Genomic DNA, 19,007 nt, shown 5'->3' with positions numbered 1-19,007 from the left:
TCCCTGTTGTGTTATGTACATGCCCACTGTACTGTATATGAATGCAATCGTTTTTTGCAACAATGTTTCTTGTTTTGTCTGCTGAAGCGCGATGATTTTGAAAATTATTAACATTCCATACTGTGTATTAAAGCCAATGTCACTTTTTATTCAAATGCAAATAAAAATGACTTCACGCCAAGACGTCTTGCATTGCTTGTGAATCCAAACAATGGCTTCAGATTCGGATAATATGCTTTCTTGTTACACATCCAGTTATGAATATGTTTCAAATACACTGTAGTTCTGAAGATTAAAGCATACATGTTTACAATCATTAAAGAATTATATGTGCCATTTTGAGGCAACATTGGGGGAACATCTCTCACCCAAAAAAAAAGGGAGCTAATGGCCAGCTCCGTTTCTTATATGGCGCTTGGCTGCCCTCTTTTGGCAGCTTTTGTTTAATGCAGTTCGGCGCAGGATCAGAATCAGAATCAGAATACCTTTATTCGTCCCGCAATGGGGAAATTTGCAGTCCACAGCAGCAATTGAAGAGGGATGGGGTTGGGGTGGGAGTGAAAGGATAGAAAACAAGATATTCTAAGCATAACAAAATAAAAATGTCAACTGTATACTGTGCAAATGTAGATGTGCAAAAACCGTTCTATAAACAAGACTGTACATAGTGCAGAATCAAGAAATGCATTTAGATATAGATATATATCTATCGGATATATCGATAGTCCCGGTTATATCGATATTTTTTCGGACTCCCTTGAATATCGATATAACGAGACTTTACTGTATAATATGTCTGTGTAAGCTCTCAGTCGTACAGGAGTGGTCCATCGATTTTTATATATATATATATATATATATATATATATATATATATATATATATATATATATATATATATTATTTTGGAATGTATTTTAGACAGTCTTCTGCTGTCGCAACTTTTAATCATGATTTTTTTAGCAATTTCTATTCATGTTCTTTTTGTTTAAGCCAAAAACGCCAACTTTATTGAATCAGTAATGACAATGATGCAAGTCACAGCGCAGCCTAGCTTGACTATCCCCTCGTATTGTCATGTAAATTTTAGATGGAAGCCACATAAGTAATGACATCGGGTTCTTTTGGAGGGGAGAGGTGTTCCGCAAGGCACGTACTGCACGTGCGCACACACACACATGCACACAGATAGACTTACACTATGGGATGGGGTTAGTTAGAAACAGATGGGCATAGATTGATGCTTCTGGAATAATTGTGTGTTTGTGCGTGTGAGTGAGATAATTTTCTGTGCTATTTGTACCTGTATGTGTTTTTTTTCTACCTCTCTGCACACATTTGTGTGCTCCCAATACGTTGACTCATGTGTGAATACACGTTTGTGTGCGTGTTCGCGTGCATGTGTGTAATGTCTCATATCAAACACACACAGGCACAAGTCCCATATCGAAACACATCGGACTGGACCCGGCCTGCTGTCTTCCTGGTGCTTTACCTCGACCATCATCATCGTGATCATCATCAGTGTCTCACATGCGCACACTCACACACGCATACACACACACACAGACACACACACACACACACGCAGCTTAATGCAGATAAGAAGAAGGAGGCTCATAAATCAGACAGATGCACCTCTCCACTGGCTGATAAATTCTTGGTGTAAAACAAACACCCTGCATGCAAACTCAAACACATAATAAAATGAAAGGGGCGGGGAGGGCAGTGAGACCCCTTCAGACACACACGCACACGCACACACACACGCACACACACGCACACACACACACACACACACACACACACACACACACACACACACACACACACACACACACACACATCATCATCATCCCGCTATCGTCCAATCAGATGACAGGCTTGTACCGCGGCGTTATCGCAGAGGATGAGGAGCCTCAACAGGAGGTGAAGAGCGACAGAGGGGCTGAGGACGAGTGGGCAGATGGAGAGGGGGGCTGTGGGGTGGGAAGGAAGGTTTGGGAGGGATGTAGGGTGAAGGCAGACAAATGGAGAAAAAAAATGGCCGGAAAACGTTCAGGGTCGGTTTTGGATCCCCGCCCCGCAAGCCTCGAGGCAAACACACAGTTGGGGTTTCAATTCGGGGTTTGAAGTCTGGATTAGTGTTGCACATTCAGGTTTGAGGCCAAGTTAAAGTTAAAAATAGAGATTTAAAAAGAAAAAAATGGGTGTTTATGGCTTTAATTCTTACTATGATGACTCATTAGCAGAATATTTGATATGATTATCGTTCCCTCTCCCATGGGAATGCATGATGGACACTCTCCTATGTCCTTCCAGGTGTCTCCAGAATGGTCGCCATTATACGTTCTCATTGACATTCCCCCCCACATTCATGCCTCACACTTCTCTCACACTGCGGCCTTTCTCTGTCACATGTGCTGATGGCGCAAGTTCGCCAGGTGGCGCCGAAAGCAAAATGGACCACCGAGACCTCAGCCAAGGCCATTGAAGAATCACATTTCAAGTGGTGTCCTGTTATGAGTTTCAAATTTGGATCTCAAGACTCAGTCATGGTTTCAAAAGAAGTCCAAGATGGCGCCCGAGTAGGCAGCCGTTTGCAAGTGCTCTCATGGGTGCTTTTTTTGTTGTTTTTCTGTTTTCTTTTGTCACTTTAAGTTATTGTGTGTGGAATGGATACAGATTGTTTCTCAGAATTTTTGGCCACAACATTCATCAAGGAGGAGACTCTGCTAAGCGGTTGCACCTTTTCGGCAGCACGAATATGTCAGTACAGTTTTTGATTTGGGAGGAATGTCAGTGCCATTTGACTGTCATCGCTGGACTGCTCTGGGGCCATTGTGCTTTTTTGCGCCTGTAGCATTTTCACAGCCTCGCTTTGTTCAGCGGAAAGGTCGGTGCTATTGGACAGTCTGCGGCTGGATGGATGAGTGGCTTGAGGTGCCGGCGATGAGAACAAAGGAGCGTCAACGCAGAGCGCCAATGCGTATGTTGAACTGTCGCGCCTTGGAATTGAAGCGGATTTACGTGAGACAGGAGATGTGAGACAATCTCTTTTCGTCAATGGATGCTACACCTTTGTGTTTGCTTTCAACATTTAGCTTGTAGCAGATGCGCACATTCCACCATGACCTCCCTGATCCACTGGTGAAAAAGACGCTTTGATCCTCTCCTCTTTCATTTAGAATGGCTACCTACAACAAAGAGGGTGCAGAAAGTGCTAAAAAATGAATGACTGTCTGTGTCTTTTGTGTTGTGTCACATTGTTATTTTGTTGTTGTTTTGACTGCCTATATAGCTGGTCCTGTATTTTGTTTTCTACTTCTTTCTTTCCTTTCCTCTTAGTTTTATCACTTTGCTGCTGTGAAATGTAAATTTCTCCACTGCGAAACTGATAAAAGCTTTTCCGATCTAATCCAAATCAGGGATTCAACTCAGGGTTGGGGTTTTAAAATTGGATTCGGATTTCCCGCGAGGGTCAGTATTTCAAATCAAAATTAGTCAGAGTTAAGGTTGATGCTCAGGTTAAGGTTGCGATTTTAATTTGGTTTATAGTTTCAAGCCAGGGTAAGGCTTCAAGATCATGTCCGGGTACCAACTCACCGTTAAAACTCTTGCCGTGATTGTAACGTGACATGGTTTTGCTTTTTCCTAACCCAATGATTCACACAGCCTGACGAGCTCCATTGTCACTTGCAGACGATGACCCCTTGCAGCCCGTTACCTTCGATCAGACGGTTTCGGTGGGCGGAGCTGTCACACTGACCTGCCAGGTGGCCGAGAGCGACAACTCATCACTGCAGTGGTCCAATACGGCGCAGCAGACGCTGTACTTTGGCGAAAAGAGAGGTACGTGCACCACTACGCTTAACACCGAATGTGTGTTTTGGAAATCCCTTGTGGGACTTTCTAGTATGTTTTCAGTGACCCATATCCGATTGGAAGTTCACCAAAAATATGTCCCGTGCTCGCGATATGAACAGCTGTGTATGTGCGTGCGGGCGCAAAGGGCCAGGGGGGAATGTCGTCCTCCTTTCCCAGGGAAGCGAGAGAGAAAAGTCCAGACGAGAACTTTTTGGAGGCCCCTGGAGAGTAGACAGAAATGAGAAAATGAGCCTCTTCTCTGGCGCCATCGCAAACCAAAAAAAACTCCCAAGGTTACTCTCCACTTTAGAGACGGCTGACGAGCCGAGATGGATGTGACGAGAAATGAGGGCCGGGAAGAAAATCCGCTTGTGGAAAATGTACTGAAAGTGCAAAAGATGACCTCCAATATATGACTACGCCTGTTGTAATTCATAAGCACAGATTTGGTGGAGCGGGATGTTGTAATTAGGTCTCATTATGGCCCAGCGCCTCTCCCCCAGGAGCGCGCTTTATAATAACGCGCCCGTTTAACGTGCTATTATCCGTGGCTGGTTCAACTCTTCTACCTTTATGTGTTCAAATACCGTATTTTCCGGTTTATAAGGTGCACCGGAGCATAAAGCGCACCCCAATGAATCAGAAAATCTGAAAACTTTCAGAATCAGAAAACCTTTATTCGTCCCACAATGGGGAAATGAATGGTGTATTTTCAACCTTTTTCCATATTCAGGTAACCGACTTACGAATGGGTTCCATTCCGACCATAAGTCAAAATGGTCGTAAGTCGAAATCCATTCAAAATGTTTCATAGAGACTCAGTGCTAAATGACTTGTGAACGACCTGATTCTGACGCCACGGGGGTGGGCGGGCGTGCGTCGGGGTCACCAGTGTTTTACCGGTTGCTCTCTCCCTGGACTTACCCCGCTCTCCGCGCCGCGGCCCGATCTCGCAGCCATCTGCGGTGCCGATGCACCCGACATGCCCGACACGCCACCTTGCCCCAAACTGTCTCAAAGAGGCGGCGGCTGTGGGCCCGACGCGGCGTTCTCGTCACGCCGATCCCGCGTGCCTGAGCTTGCCAACGTCCATCCACCTCGGCTCCAGTCTTGGCCGCACCGCGACCGGCGTCGGTGGACACTCGCCCCTCCGCTGCCATCACGCGGTTGATTGCTGTGCGGGAGTGAGATGTTGGCTGGCTTGCCAAAATTGTTGTACGCATTGCCGGGCTGCTAGCGCGTTGCGGTGCCAGGCGTAGAATTAAAAGAAAAGAAAAATAGGGTCTGCCGGTCATAAGTACGGGTGGTCGTATGTCACGGCGGTCGTATGTTACCTGTATGAGGCGCACCGGACTATAAGGCGCACCTTAAATGAAGTAAAAACTTTTCCCAAATATAATATGTCTGTGTAAGCTCTCAGTCGTACAGGAGTGGTCCATCGATGAGAAGGTTTCTTCAGCCGTCATCTGTACAAATTTGAGGGTTTCGGACGTTTCGCCAGAGGCTTCATCAGCGAACTAAAGTCTGACTGGTCGTATCGGCCCTATTTATATATCCCTAATGTCCAGCCATGGCGGTGCCGGACACAGCTATGATAGGTCCCTACTCTCAGGTTGGGGGGAGCAGAGGACCACTCCCTGTGGCCCCACTAACGACTGGCCCATTTCCCCCACTCCCACCGGTATCACCTCATCAGCATTACGAATGTTGCCTAACCTGTTTTGCCTAAGCAGGCTATTGTATGAACGATCCAAATTGAACCTCACCCCACCAGACCGGTTTAATGAAATATAATAATGAAATATAATATATAAATATATAAAAGTTTTCCAAATATAAGGCACACCACATTATAAGGCGCGACAGTAGAGGCTGAAGTCAGTGGCTGCTGACAATAGTTACAAGACCTGTTGTGGCTCAATATGACTTCACATATAAGGCACACCTGCGTAAAAGGCGCAAGGGCATCTTTTGAAGAAAATCAAAGCTTTTAGGTGCGCCTTATACACTGGAAAATACGGTCATCTAGGAAGGCACAAATAATGTTAGATTTTAGGAGTTTCCAATTTAACAGAATTTAGCATTTTGACAAACTTCAGCTATCACAAACCGTGAATTTAGACTCATTCTCTGCTGCAGAAATCAAATTTTGCCAAATCATAACAATAAACAAATATATGAATCCTGTTTCTAACCAATCGGCGTGTTAGGCAAGGTGAGAATAAGACTCTAGGATAGCGAGCACCCCTCGCGACCCTAATGAGGAATAAGCGGTACGGATTATGGATGGATGGATATTGATGTATGTTGTCAGATGCTCCAATAGTTAATTCGGAACAGAATCCAAAAAAAAGAAATCCAATCCAATCCATATTGTTTTTAGAAATACATTTTTAATTAACCCATTACTTCACTTTAGTCTAGTTTAATTGTGTGAGTTTTGTTTCTTGAAAAGTCAGCTATGTCTTTCAATTAAAAATTGCTCACAGTCAACATTGGGTTAAAAGAAAAAGAAAAAAGTATGATTTCAGTAGATATCTGATGATGGGTGGGTAGTGCTAAATTTCAAGAACTTCAAATGTGCTTTTTACTTGAGTATTTATCTGATATTCAAGTATGATAAACTTATTCAATAATGAATACATGATTATATAATAAACACCATATACAATAAATGATTTGAGGAGTAATGCGAAGAAGATCAGTGTTTCACACCACATCTCAAATGTTTTGATGTCGAGGTAAAATGACAATACATACAACGGGAGGCAGGCGCGAAGCGAAAGACAACACATGATGAGTTGCAGGGACGGGCCAAGCATAGACGCTGATAAATAACCCCTGACAGGATGATGGATGTTATTTTTTAGGTGTACTTTATTTTCTTTCTTGAAAGACGTGATTGCGCCGCTTTAACACCGCGAGCGCGAGGTTGTCACGCCCAGCCTCAGTGACGGATGATGTGCTGCAAAAATAAATAAATAAATAAATAAATAAAAATAACAATGAATAAAAAAACAGCATCAGCCTTGATTGATCAAAATTGCGATGAGCAACCGAGGTCATAAATCAACCGCCTTCCATCATTTGAATCAGTTGATGGTTGATAGATGTTTAATTAGCATCTCATTTGGATACATTTCAAGCGACTAAAAATGTCATTGTGACTGCCTCCTGCATTTTTTTTTGGGGGGGGGGGGGGGGGGGAATTCACATCGTGGCATGAAATATGAGTTGACCTGCAAAAAAAAAGAAACAAACAAAACGAAACAACCTTGCCCCAAATAAGACACAGGAATTTGGGTTTGACACATTTTCCCCTCAAAAACAATTTCTCGTAGAGGCATGACACTTGGTCAGCATTTCGACAATGGGTAGATCCACCAAAAAAATCTGCAATAATAAATGGCCATAAAGTCACTGGAAGCTCTTTTGAAGCCTTCATTTAGGGCTACTCCAACCTACAAGAATTTGACAAAACAATTTAGTCCATCCAACTGATTTTACCTAGCATGACACAATTTGGGAGGCCTACCAAGAATATTCCCACAAAAAGATGCCGGGCGGCAGTCTGCCATTTTAGTTTGAAGTGGCCATTTTGACTTGGTACCTCCCATTAACAAAAAAAGTCAGCCTACCTGGATAAAATTATGTAGGCATGCGTATTATGAGTACACCCCCAAAAATGTCTAAAGAAACCATCTTCGGAGAGACATCGGCAGGCTACGATTTTGGCTTGAAGAAACTATTTTCAGTATTTTTTTTCCATCATGAGCAACCGCGTGCCAGTTTCCATCATGCAACCAAATTTTAACCACAATTACTGCATTAACAATGGACTACAAATTTACAAGAGTTGACCATGGCTGTGAAAATTGATTACTCTTCTAAATTCCGCATGCTTCCGAAGTGACATCTCTTTATGGAAGCCAGTTTAAATTCCCTTAATTCGTTTTTTTTTTAATTCACATGAATCTCAAAGTCACACATACAGGTAAACAAGAAACAAAGCAGCTTTTTTTCTAGGAGTCACTAATAGTTCTGCAGCAGGCGCCACCTGCTGTTGAATAAATCAAAACGCAATCTTAATTGTTTCGGGACATTGAGCCTCACCTTGTTATTAAAACTGATACTGAGATGAAGAATAATCCCGCCTCCCTTCCCCACCAAAAACTCGAAACACAAATGATGAATTTCCATTGCCAATGCTGATATATTTTAAGTCCTTAATTCTCCATTTATTTTAAGACCCTTTTAAGGACCCGCCGATAGCCTTGAGGGAACGCGTGGGAGCCGAGCGCCGCTAATAGCAGAGATTAAGAAACAGATGTTATTTTTTTCTCTCTTTTTTTCTTTCTTCTGCCTGACGTTAATGCCAAAGTATGAGGAAACGAGACTGAAATGCGAACGATGGAGACGCACAAACAACACGCCACTCGCGCAAAAAGCACCCCACTGTTCTTTGTTTGTGGCATTACTTTGTCATGTAAAAATAAGAAAACAGTATCACAAAGTCAGTTATTGGGGAATTGACTTGACATTTTCCTTCTTTTTTTCAAGCACTGGCTGTTTTATTAAAGTGTAATGAGCATGCCGTGTAGGCACATAGATAAAGGTAAATAATCATGTTCTCAAAATATCTCTCCTGGTTCAGAACTCTCCTTATAACATATGAATGTGTGCCCAGAAGTTAAAAAATGCAAGAAAAAATAGAACTCGATATTTAAAAATATACACTAGATATCTTAAAACACAGAATTTTGCAACAAAAAATGTGATATATTCTGTAAATAGCTAGCTAGCTACATAGCCAGCTAGATAGCTAGCTAGATATCTAGATAGATAGAGTAGGTACTGTAGACTTTTTATTTTACAAAATTCAATTCTATATACTGTATTTTACTAAATTGACCGACCATAAGATAATCCCCCCCCCCCCCCCACCCATATTTTCCTAATTTCAAAAGTGGACAATGTCCATCAATCTTGCTCATCCACAAAAACATAGCAGTTTAAAGGACAACCGACACCATTTTTTTGTTTCCTAACTGACATCAGAAAAACATTTTATAGCATCTAAAATACCCAAAACACACAGGCCGATATTTTTAGTCAAATGCAAAACACCAATAAAAATGACTTAAAGTGTCCCAAAACTACTTCAGAATGACCCCGTAGATGCCGAGTTTCAGAAGGGCCTTGTTCGTGACGTCACGCCAGGACGTCCTGCCTTACTCTAGAGTCAAAATAATTGCTTCAGATTCGGCGAAGATGCTTTCTTGTTACTCATCCAGTTATGAATATGATTCAAATAGTTCTGAAGAGGAAAGCATAAATCTTTGCAATCGATTAAAGAAGTCCTCCTGTATCAATTCGAGCCGTCAGGACTCCAATGTAGCGTCCCAGAAAATGCACGCCGCCCAAGCTCCGTTGGAAATGGGCTGATTTGTCTACTGGGAATTTGTGTCAGCGAATATCAAATAGTTGTCTTGGTGCAACACACGATTCCCCATCGCGTTATTTATGTGTTTTCCTTCTAATTTTGCCATCAACACGCATCAACCCGAAGTTTTCAGACAAAACAAAGTACCCAAAATGGATTGTGTGTCGTTTTTTTCGATCAGGAGGCGTTCCAGACGTGACGTCACGTCAGGCATCGTCGTCAACAAGACTTCCTGAATATTCTGCGCGAGTCATAAAACGTAAAATATAGCTATATGCCGTCGAATCTTTGTAAAAGACGCTCAGTAGAAGCCATTTGAAGTGATTTTACAAATTATAGACACAACTTGTCTTGAGGCGTCGGTTGTCCTTTAACTTTCATTAAGTCACGCCATTTTCAGGTAACTTTAACATCACCACCAACTTCGTTGACTCGGGCGTAAGCTTGAAACTTGGCTACCCAAATTCGAGATTTGGCCAGGTCGTCTGAGAGTATGTCAATATGTCTTAATTATACAAGTCAAATGATTTTTGTCCCAAAACGTTTTCAACGAAAACAAGTAAAACCACAGTGTTTTCTCAGTTATATTTTTTGACTTGTTTTGTTGCAGCAATCAGTTTGTAACGAGGTTCGGAACTTTGCCAAGACATAAACTTTTATTTGAAACATAATGCGTACCTGGGGAATCCTTTATTTGGTTGAAAATCTTCATGCTTAATTACACATTAGGCATCTTCTCAGATGGCAAGGTGATTATGAGAATTTTAAAAAGAATAAACCAAAAAAGTAAACCAAATCTCTTCCCCTGTGCTTTCCAGTTTTCGCATGTTTATTTTGACAAAGGACAATAGCCTGCATTAGTTTCACTAAAAATGCAAAGTCACCATGACAACAGAAGCTGTTTTCCCAATTAAATATCACCTCGAAGCGGAAGCAATCGGAAATTCAGATCATTTGTTTTGAATGCAAAAGTACAGTTTAAAGGTCACACACCTCCCTCATGTAAATGCACTTTGTTTTTCCAACACACCTGTTCTCTACATGAGAATTTGAGTTTTAATTGCTTTGCTTGATTCAATGGGAATGTATTAGCGGGTGTATAGTTAATTTTTGTCTTTACAGCGCTCAATTAAAAAAAAGTTTTTTTCATGCTTTGGCATAAATGAAAACAACAAAAAAACAATTGCATGGGTATTCATCAGGGTGAAACTACATTTGTTATTTGGAGTGGCGGGCCATGGATTTCATCGCTAGGCCTTTCGTAGTGCTACTTCTGAATCAACCCAGACTGAAAAAAAAGTGTGGTGTGATTGACTACATGTCCACTACAGGGTAGCATTAGCTAGGGAATAACTGACCAACCTTTCTTAATGAAGTTCATTTTTTCTTAAAGTCCATCTTGAAAAATGCCTTTAATAGTAAATCTCCAACCAAATCCATTTCTTCGCCTCCTTCAGCCATTGTGGGTTGACGAAACTGCTATTCAATCAACACAATATATTTGCTTATGCAGCTCACTACCGATACAGTGTGCTAGCTCTGGCCAGTATGCTCTTGTCACTAACGGCTTGTGATCAGAGCAGTTTTGTCAAACTCTGCCAATCAGTTTGCAAAAACTCTGACGTTGACCAGCGCCTTCAAGAAGCCATGGTTACCTCTTTTGGGTTACCAACTCGAAATCTGATTGGTTAGAGCAACAGTTTGATCGACATGTTTGATGCTCCAGGGCCCGCAGAACTGATTGTAAAGGCGTTCAGGTAGCTTTCTGACCCTGGTAACAAATGATGGCTGAAATGTGATTGGTTAAATGCTTAAATACGAAAACACACATCTGTGTGAATTATTTAATGCGAATTATTTAATAAGAATTATTACAAATGTACAAAATAGTACAAAATATAATTAACATCAGTCCGTGATTCAGATATTCACGGTCCGCCACTGAGTATTTGTGGTGCGCAGCAGCTCCCAAAAGTACCTGCCTCTATAGTGACACCCGGAGTGAGGCCAGTTTCACTTTTCAATATAAAATCTGCATCTCTACCTTGACCTGCAAAAAACGTACAAAACCCATGCCACAAAAAACAGGAAGTCATTTGTTTTTTTTTTTTTGTTTTGGTTGAAATCAGTTTTTGTCACACCACTAGTGCTTATCATTAGTAGAGTGACAAGAACCCTGAACCTTCAAGATATAGTTTGGCATCTAAGCGGCCATCTTGGGGTCCTTTTAGTCGTTATCAAGCATTCATCGATTGAACCTTTGATACGATGCAACGAAGCTTCACTGTATTTCCGACAACTTTAAACTTTTGTCATCGCATGTGGGCGGAGAAACGTAGCGACCCTCCACGCTAGCTCCACGAAAATCCTACTTCGAGCAAGTGTCACGGCACTATCTGTGGAGTTATCGGGAGGGGGGGGGGGCACCTCGTTCGACGTTCTATGTATAGCACTGTTTATATTTTCATGCGCGGCTCACCGGGCCTGTCAGCGGGTAACACGGGCAGGCAATGTGCCTCCGCGCCGTTTAACCAGCTAATGGCTCCCTAGCGCTTTACAAAACGCCGCTGCCTCTGCCAATGCGGACGCGCTCACCTAGTGGGAGGAGAGAGGCAAGTCGGGCAAAAAGCGCTCGAGTGTTGCCGTGCTTGTAAATCACTCCATTAAATAGACGCCTCCTCCGGCATGGAGACGCTTCGGCCACTTTACAGTGTGAAGCATCCTTAAGTGAAACATGTTGAAATTGAAGGATTGAGACAAATGCGGAAAAGGGTGAAGGGAAGAAGAAAAACACGTATTGATCGACATTGCATCAGTTCTTCTGGCTCTCTGGGGAGTATATTAGCGGCGGCCGACATGCCGTGGAAGAAAAAAAGAACAGTCAAAAAGCACTTTGAAAGGGGATACATGAAAGACTTTTTTTCTGTATTTTGGAGTGCGGGTGTGTTCTTCTTCTTCAAGTGTGTTTAAAAATAGCCCAGCGTTGTAACGACAGATGCCAGGAGACTTCAAAGTTACATAAGCCTTCGTAATATTTTATTGGATTTTTTTCGGGTTAATTAAGCCGGCAATTTTGTCAGTTTGGGATTCTCTAATTGGCCTTTTTTCTCCGGCGGCTTCACAGAATGCAAAACAATCAATACAGCCGCGCTTGTTTTAGCGTAACAAGTTGGGGTTGTTTTTTGGTTTCAATGCTGATGGACCAACAGATGGACAGACCAATGTCATTGAAATCCAATTGGAAACACAAAATTTTTGCAAATGCATCTTCTGAGTTTTGAATCTATGACAAACTTTAAAGCCCCCCCAAAAAAAAATCAATCGACTTGATCATTTTGACTCTCCTCCCTCTCAAACTTGCTTGCAAATCGAACGCATAACAAACGATGTCTCGCAGCCGGCCCCCCCTCGGCAAACTTTGCTTCATCCTGCCGCCTCTCATTGATTATGCACACTTGCGAAGGTGATGATCGTTTAATGCCGTCTGAAGGCGTGTTGTACATGGCGCCGAAGCAATCCAGACAGGGAGGATTAGGTGAGAAAAAAGTGGCAGGCGGGAAAAAAGGGGGGACAGAAGTGCACGCTTAACACATGTTTGATGAGCTGCGATCAATCGGCGCCCTTTGATCGGACGAGCCAGTTTGATGAAGCAAAGCTGCCGGCCGTTGAACCGGGATCAGTTCGCAGAACAGTAAGAGAGCAGGGTGGGGTGACGCCTTTATGACCATATTTGGCAGAACTAAATTCGGATTCATCAGCCGGTTAATTGAAAGATACAAAATACAGTTTTCGGAGGCTTCTCTTAAGGGTCCCTTCCTGCGTACATTAATATAGATATGAATTAAAGGTAGAACCGTGGCCTGTTTTACAATTTGTTGTCATTTTAATTGGTGAAAATAGAGACAGAGAGAAAACACAGCCAACGTTTGCTTGTCGTATTTATTTTATTTTTTTTGTGACAGGTTAGGGGGGTGTTAATGTGTACCATATTTTCCAGTATATAAGGTGCACCGGAGTATAAGGCGCACCCCCAATGAATGCTGTATTTTAAAACTTTTTCCATGTATAAGGTGCACCGAACTATGAGGTGTACCTTCAATGAATGAAAAACGTTCCAAATATAATACATTAATATATAAATGTTTTTCAAATATAAGGGACGCCACATTATAAAGTGCTACACTAGAGGCTGCGGTTATGCAATACTTCTTCTAGGGAGGGGGGGTGATGGAGTGGCTGCTGAGAGTAGTTGAGAGACCTGTTGTGGCTCAATCGTACTTTACATATAAGACGCACCGGCGTACAAGGCACAGGGTCATCTTTTGAAGAAAATCAAGGCTTTTGGGTGCTTCTTATTGTTGGTTCTAATTTTGTATCTCTTCCTGGTTCTGGTTCGACGGAGCTTTACGATGAAATACCAGCGGGGACCATAAATGGTGAACAGAAAAACTACTTTATTCCTGTAAACAATAGAAGAACATGTCTAGTCGGAGCGGGGAGCCAAGAGAGAAAGGCCGCCCCTTTCACCTAGTATTTATCACACAACAGCGATGACATCACTCGACCAGGCCTATCAGCAACAGGGATGGGTTGGGAGAACATTAGACTGGAAATGAATACTTGTTGCATTCTACTGATGGAACAAGTTATCTAATAAGCTACATACATCTATATAGACTAAACTAAACATGAAATAACATAGGATGTTTACGGATGTGTATAAAACACTCTATCACTTATAAACCGAAAAAGTGTAATTAAAAGAAATGACAGGTTTGACATATGGCAGATTTCCATCTCAGTGGATGTTTTGGGAGCCCAATTACCCATTATTGGCAAAAATTGAAATCTCTCCTCTGCACACTCCTCTTCAGTTGACCGCCACAAGTATTCCGTGGGGTTGAGGTCTGGGGACGCAGAGGTGAAGAGCTTGATTCTGTGTCTGGTCAAGCAGGTCTACAATTTTTGTGTGAGAGTTTGCTTCTCTCATTAAAATAGCATGTATTTTCAGGCCGTGAACACATTTTAGTTAGGGGTGGCAATAATCATGGGGTGCACTGTAAATGGGTGCACCATTATCTTTGTCATATTTTTGCAGAAAACATGCAAAAATTGACAGCTTCTAAACATTTTAAAGGTTCATAAAAATAAATAAATAAAGACGGACACCCACCTAAGTGTCTCCCTGGCTTCTATTTGTCCAGATTTGAAGTGTGAAAACATTTGTCTTCCTCATGTGCTTCCTCCTCGCAGTCGGCAAATAAGGCAGGAGGAAAGAGAATTTATGGATGATCTGATCGAGCCCACGCCGAAAGTGCATATGTGTGAGTGTGTGAATATATGTGTGTGTGTGTATATATATATATATATATATATATATATATATATATATATATATATATATATATATATATATATATATATATACTGCATAGAATTTAGATCCATGTTTCAAGTTGAAAGAGCATAGCAGAGATTGAGTGTTTACATTTAGACTTGCGAATGCGTACTCCCATTTACTCTGATTTTCTTAAACGGCAAAAAAATACATATTTAAAAATCTGAAATCTGATGTCAGCATTGGTTCAGTATGTTTCTGCCGGTTTTAAGTGTGTGCATTTTGTCTTATTGACTTGCTCTTCAATTAGCTCGATAATAAGACCCCTGACCAATGGACCATTCACAAATTTATTCGGGAATTGAAAATATGTAGAGCCCCATTTCCGAATTTTTTTCTTGTTTTGGTGACGATAAAGCGCTGGCCATGGCCTCTGGCAATGGCCTCTGGCAATGTTTTTCCCTTCCACAAGGGGGAAGCATTTCCATTTTTTCCATGTTACTGCTTTATTCCAGCTTGTGCTGTTGTTAAAGCGCAATATGTATAAACCGATATCTATGCATTGCATTGTGTTTTGGACAGTCACCCTCATATAATTCCAGGACCATATAATTTAGGAATTAATTCTTTTTCTTTGATGAAAGTAGAGAGTCTAAGGTTTCTTACGCTGCATTGAATGTTTGTATAGTACTAAAACTCAATGTTCTGTTTGTCCTGGAATTCGACTGACAATGACAAAAACCTTGGCACATTTTTGCACAATTCTGGCAGTGAGTGAGTTGACCTCATTAGGAGTACCAGATCCGACCAGTTCATATGGACGTTCACCGAACCTTTCATTTGTGAAAAAATGTACCATGCTGTTTATTTATTATTATTTATTCAGAACAGGAAAAAAAAATAATTGGAGAAGTATAACTTTTTTTATTGTGCACAAAATGAACCAGCCAGTGATGACCGAGCAGGCCTGTCATAACTACGGGCAATTGACAAGTTGAGTCCGGTGTTCTTAACCTCCATGGCAGAGGCTCAATCGAACCCCTTCGAGTGAACTCTGAGAGTTGGATCGAACCCAGGTTAAGAACCACCGCTCCTGACTTGACTGTTTGCTTGTCTGAGACATGAGTCAAGCAGCAAACTATGCAGAAGGCGTTCATGTATACATGATTTGATTTGAGACATGACCTTCCTCCAGAATCCACTTGACCTGTAAGAACGAGCACTGGGTTGAGTAATATGTAATGTTAGCCTAGTAGCACTTTAATTCATATTTCATTTTGAACATACCAAAGAAAAAAATCGTGATGACACAAAACCACAACATTTGGAAGAACGTGTTCTGATTGCATTGAATTCAATTTTATACCAGTTTTTGGGTTCAATTAGAAAGAAACACTCGTAAAATGTAAATGCCTTTCAAGTAGAAACCTTAAATATGGAAAGCCACTATCACATTTGCAGTTTCGGATGTGACAATTTTACACAGTTTATTTTAAAAAATGGGAGGGAAAAAAAATAAAACTCCCTTAATCTCAGGAAATGACAAATATGTCTGATGTCAGGTGACCAGATCAGAATTAAAAGGAGTTCAAAGTCCAGGGACACTGAGAATCAGTATGCGAATGTGTGTGTGTGCGTGTGTGCGTGTGCGTGTGCGTGTGCGTGTATGTGTGTGTGTGTGTGTGTGTGTGTGTGTGTGTGTGTGTGTTAGAGGGCCAGTCATGAAGACAAATGTAGTGACCTTGCAAAGTGATATAGCATGAAGATAGAGTTGTGTTAGATATAATAACTGTCCGTGTGTGTGCGCGTGCGCATGTGTTTGTGTGTGACAGATACACAGTAAAACAAAGACCATAGTAGGTCTTCATAATAAAATGACCAAGTGACGTGGAGTAAAATGATAAAACTTTAAAAAGGGAAAATTAATTAAAATTAGCACGTTGTCTGTTGTTTTTGTTTGTTTGTTTGATTTTGCATCTGCACCCCCCCCAAAAAAAAAGGAAAAAAACAACACAGACAGGCTGTGACATTCTTAAATGTCAGCGCGGCACTGCAAAGAATTTACCCAAGTAAATCTCAAAGCTCCTTTTCAAAAGTTATGATAACATTTCCAGGAAAAGTTGAGTCTCTGACCTTTGATGATGTCATCCTGTGTCAACCAATAGCGTTCTTGCTCCGAGAAGTACGCTTTACAAAAAATGACTGAACAAGTGGTAATTAGAAAGAGGGCTGAGCGCATAAGGCTCAGGATCAACACTTGGCTGAATTTTGGTGAACAGTGCAACTGCAGTGGGGCAAAAAATGCCGCCGGGCGCTGATTTTTAGCCAATTTGGCAGATTGCTTGTGCCAAGAAGAACATATGCCTGAAGTGAGATAGCATCCTTGGGGAAGCGCTTGATGGAAGAACAGTAAGTTGATCTAAATTAGTTCTTGCTTTTATCATGTCTACATCCGGTGCAGTTACCGAAAATAGGGATCATTTAGGGCTCCCATTTAGGGTTAGGCTTTCCAAGTAGGATTTCAAAGTAAGGTGAGCTTTACATGCAGAGTTTTGGGTTTCAAATTAGGGTAATGTATCAAGTTCGGGGTTAGAAGTCACGTGTTCAATGAGAAGTTTGATTTTAACTCAGTCACTGCCAGACCTTGTGCAAAAATGTTTTTGTCAAGGACTCAGAAATTGGAAAATCAATACTTTTCACTTGAAAAATTGCCCACTTTAATCATCATTGGTACAACTCTGTTACTACCTCCTTCAATGTCCATACTTTTATCTTCATTGGATATTTTCATTGCCCGCCATGAGCGCATCACAGATGTTAGGAAATTAGGACCTCTCACACAAACCAATGAACCAGCGAAATGTCAGAAAAAAAGACAGCTTTGACAACCCACAAAAACCGACCCCCCCCCCCAAAAAAAAAACAAAAAAAAAAAAAAAACAAAACGTTAAATCCTTACCTTACTACTCAGTCCCATCACTATTGTGTGACCGACACTACTTTGGAACCTTCAAAATTGGTACCTTTCACATAGCACAACAGCAGCTCCAGAACAAGCGGTGGAAAAAAAGATCACATAAACCCAAATCCATATTGTTACATTGCGCACCTAACAGTACCTGGATGAAATCTGAATTAACTTATTCACTGCCAGATGATGTGCAAAACTGTGTCCATTCCAGTGCCAGGGTTTTTGTCATTTTCACTCAAATTCCAGGACCCACAGAATATTGAGTTTTAGGACTACATAAACATTCAATACAGCTTTAGAAACCCTAGATTCTCTTCTTTCATCATATAAAAAGAGTTAATTCCTAAATTGTATGGGTCTGGAGTTGTATGAGGGCGGCTGTCCAAAATACAATGTAATACATGCATATTGGTTTATTTAAGCGCTTTGACAACACCTGAAACTGGAACAAAGCAGTAAAATGGAAAAAAGGGAAATGCTTGCCCCTCGTAGAATGGAAAAACATTGCCAGAGGGCTGGCCAGCGCTTTATTGGCACCCCCACAATAAAAAAAAGAACAAATTCGGAAATGGCGCCCCACGTCATATTTTCAATTCCAGACTAAATTCGGGAATAGCAGTGAATAATCTGCACACTCCTCTTCAGTTGACCGCCACAAGTATTCCGTGGGGTTGAGGTCTGGGGACGCAGAGGTGAAGAGCTTGATTCTGTGTCTGGTCAAGCAGGTCTACAATTTTTGTGTGAGAGTTTGCTTCTCTCATTAAAATAGCATGTATTTTCAGGCCGTGAACACATTTTAGTTAGGGGTGGCAATAATCATGGGGTGCACTGTAAATGGGTGCACCATTATCTTTGTCATATTTTTGCAGAAAACATGCAAAAATTGACAGCTTCTAAACATTTTAAAGGTTCATAAAAATAAATAAATAAAGACGGACACCCACCTAAGTGTCTCCCTGGCTTCTATTTGTCCAGATTTGAAGTGTGAAAACATTTGTCTTCCTCATGTGCTTCCTCCTCGCAGTCGGCAAATAAGGCAGGAGGAAAGAGAATTTATGGATGATCTGATCGAGCCCACGCCGAAAGTGCATATGTGTGAGTGTGTGAATATATGTGTGTGTGTGTTATATATATATATATATATATATATATATATATATATATATATATATATATATATATATATATATATATATATATATATACTGCATAGAATTTAGATCCATGTTTCAAGTTGAAAGAGCATAGCAGAGATTGAGTGTTTACATTTAGACTTGCGAATGCGTACTCCCATTTACTCTGATTTTCTTAAACGGCAAAAAAATACATATTTAAAAATCTGAAATCTGATGTCAGCATTGGTTCAGTATGTTTCTGCCGGTTTTAAG

General features: G+C 41.2%; 1 protein-coding gene across 4 annotated transcripts in view; it reads left to right on the top strand.

Moving 5' to 3' along the window:
* The window catches only part of cadm3 (cell adhesion molecule 3), a 134,843-nt gene that overhangs the window by 62,704 nt on the left and 53,132 nt on the right, over positions 1-19,007 (top strand). For all 4 annotated transcript variants that reach the window (XM_089007878.1, XM_089007874.1, XM_089007875.1 and 1 more), the window contains exon 3: positions 3,703-3,852. In XM_089007878.1, coding sequence (XP_088864004.1) covers positions 3,703-3,852 — 150 coding nt within the window. The remainder of the gene's footprint in view (positions 1-3,702; positions 3,853-19,007) is intronic.

Source organism: Hippocampus bargibanti, linkage group LG11 (genome assembly GCF_051943395.1).
Source record: "Hippocampus bargibanti isolate YZ-2025 linkage group LG11, ASM5194339v1, whole genome shotgun sequence".
Lineage (NCBI taxonomy): Eukaryota > Metazoa > Chordata > Actinopteri > Syngnathiformes > Syngnathidae > Hippocampus > Hippocampus bargibanti.
The sequence above is the reverse complement of the archived record's forward strand: the minus strand, read 5'-3'. Positions and strand labels throughout refer to the sequence as shown.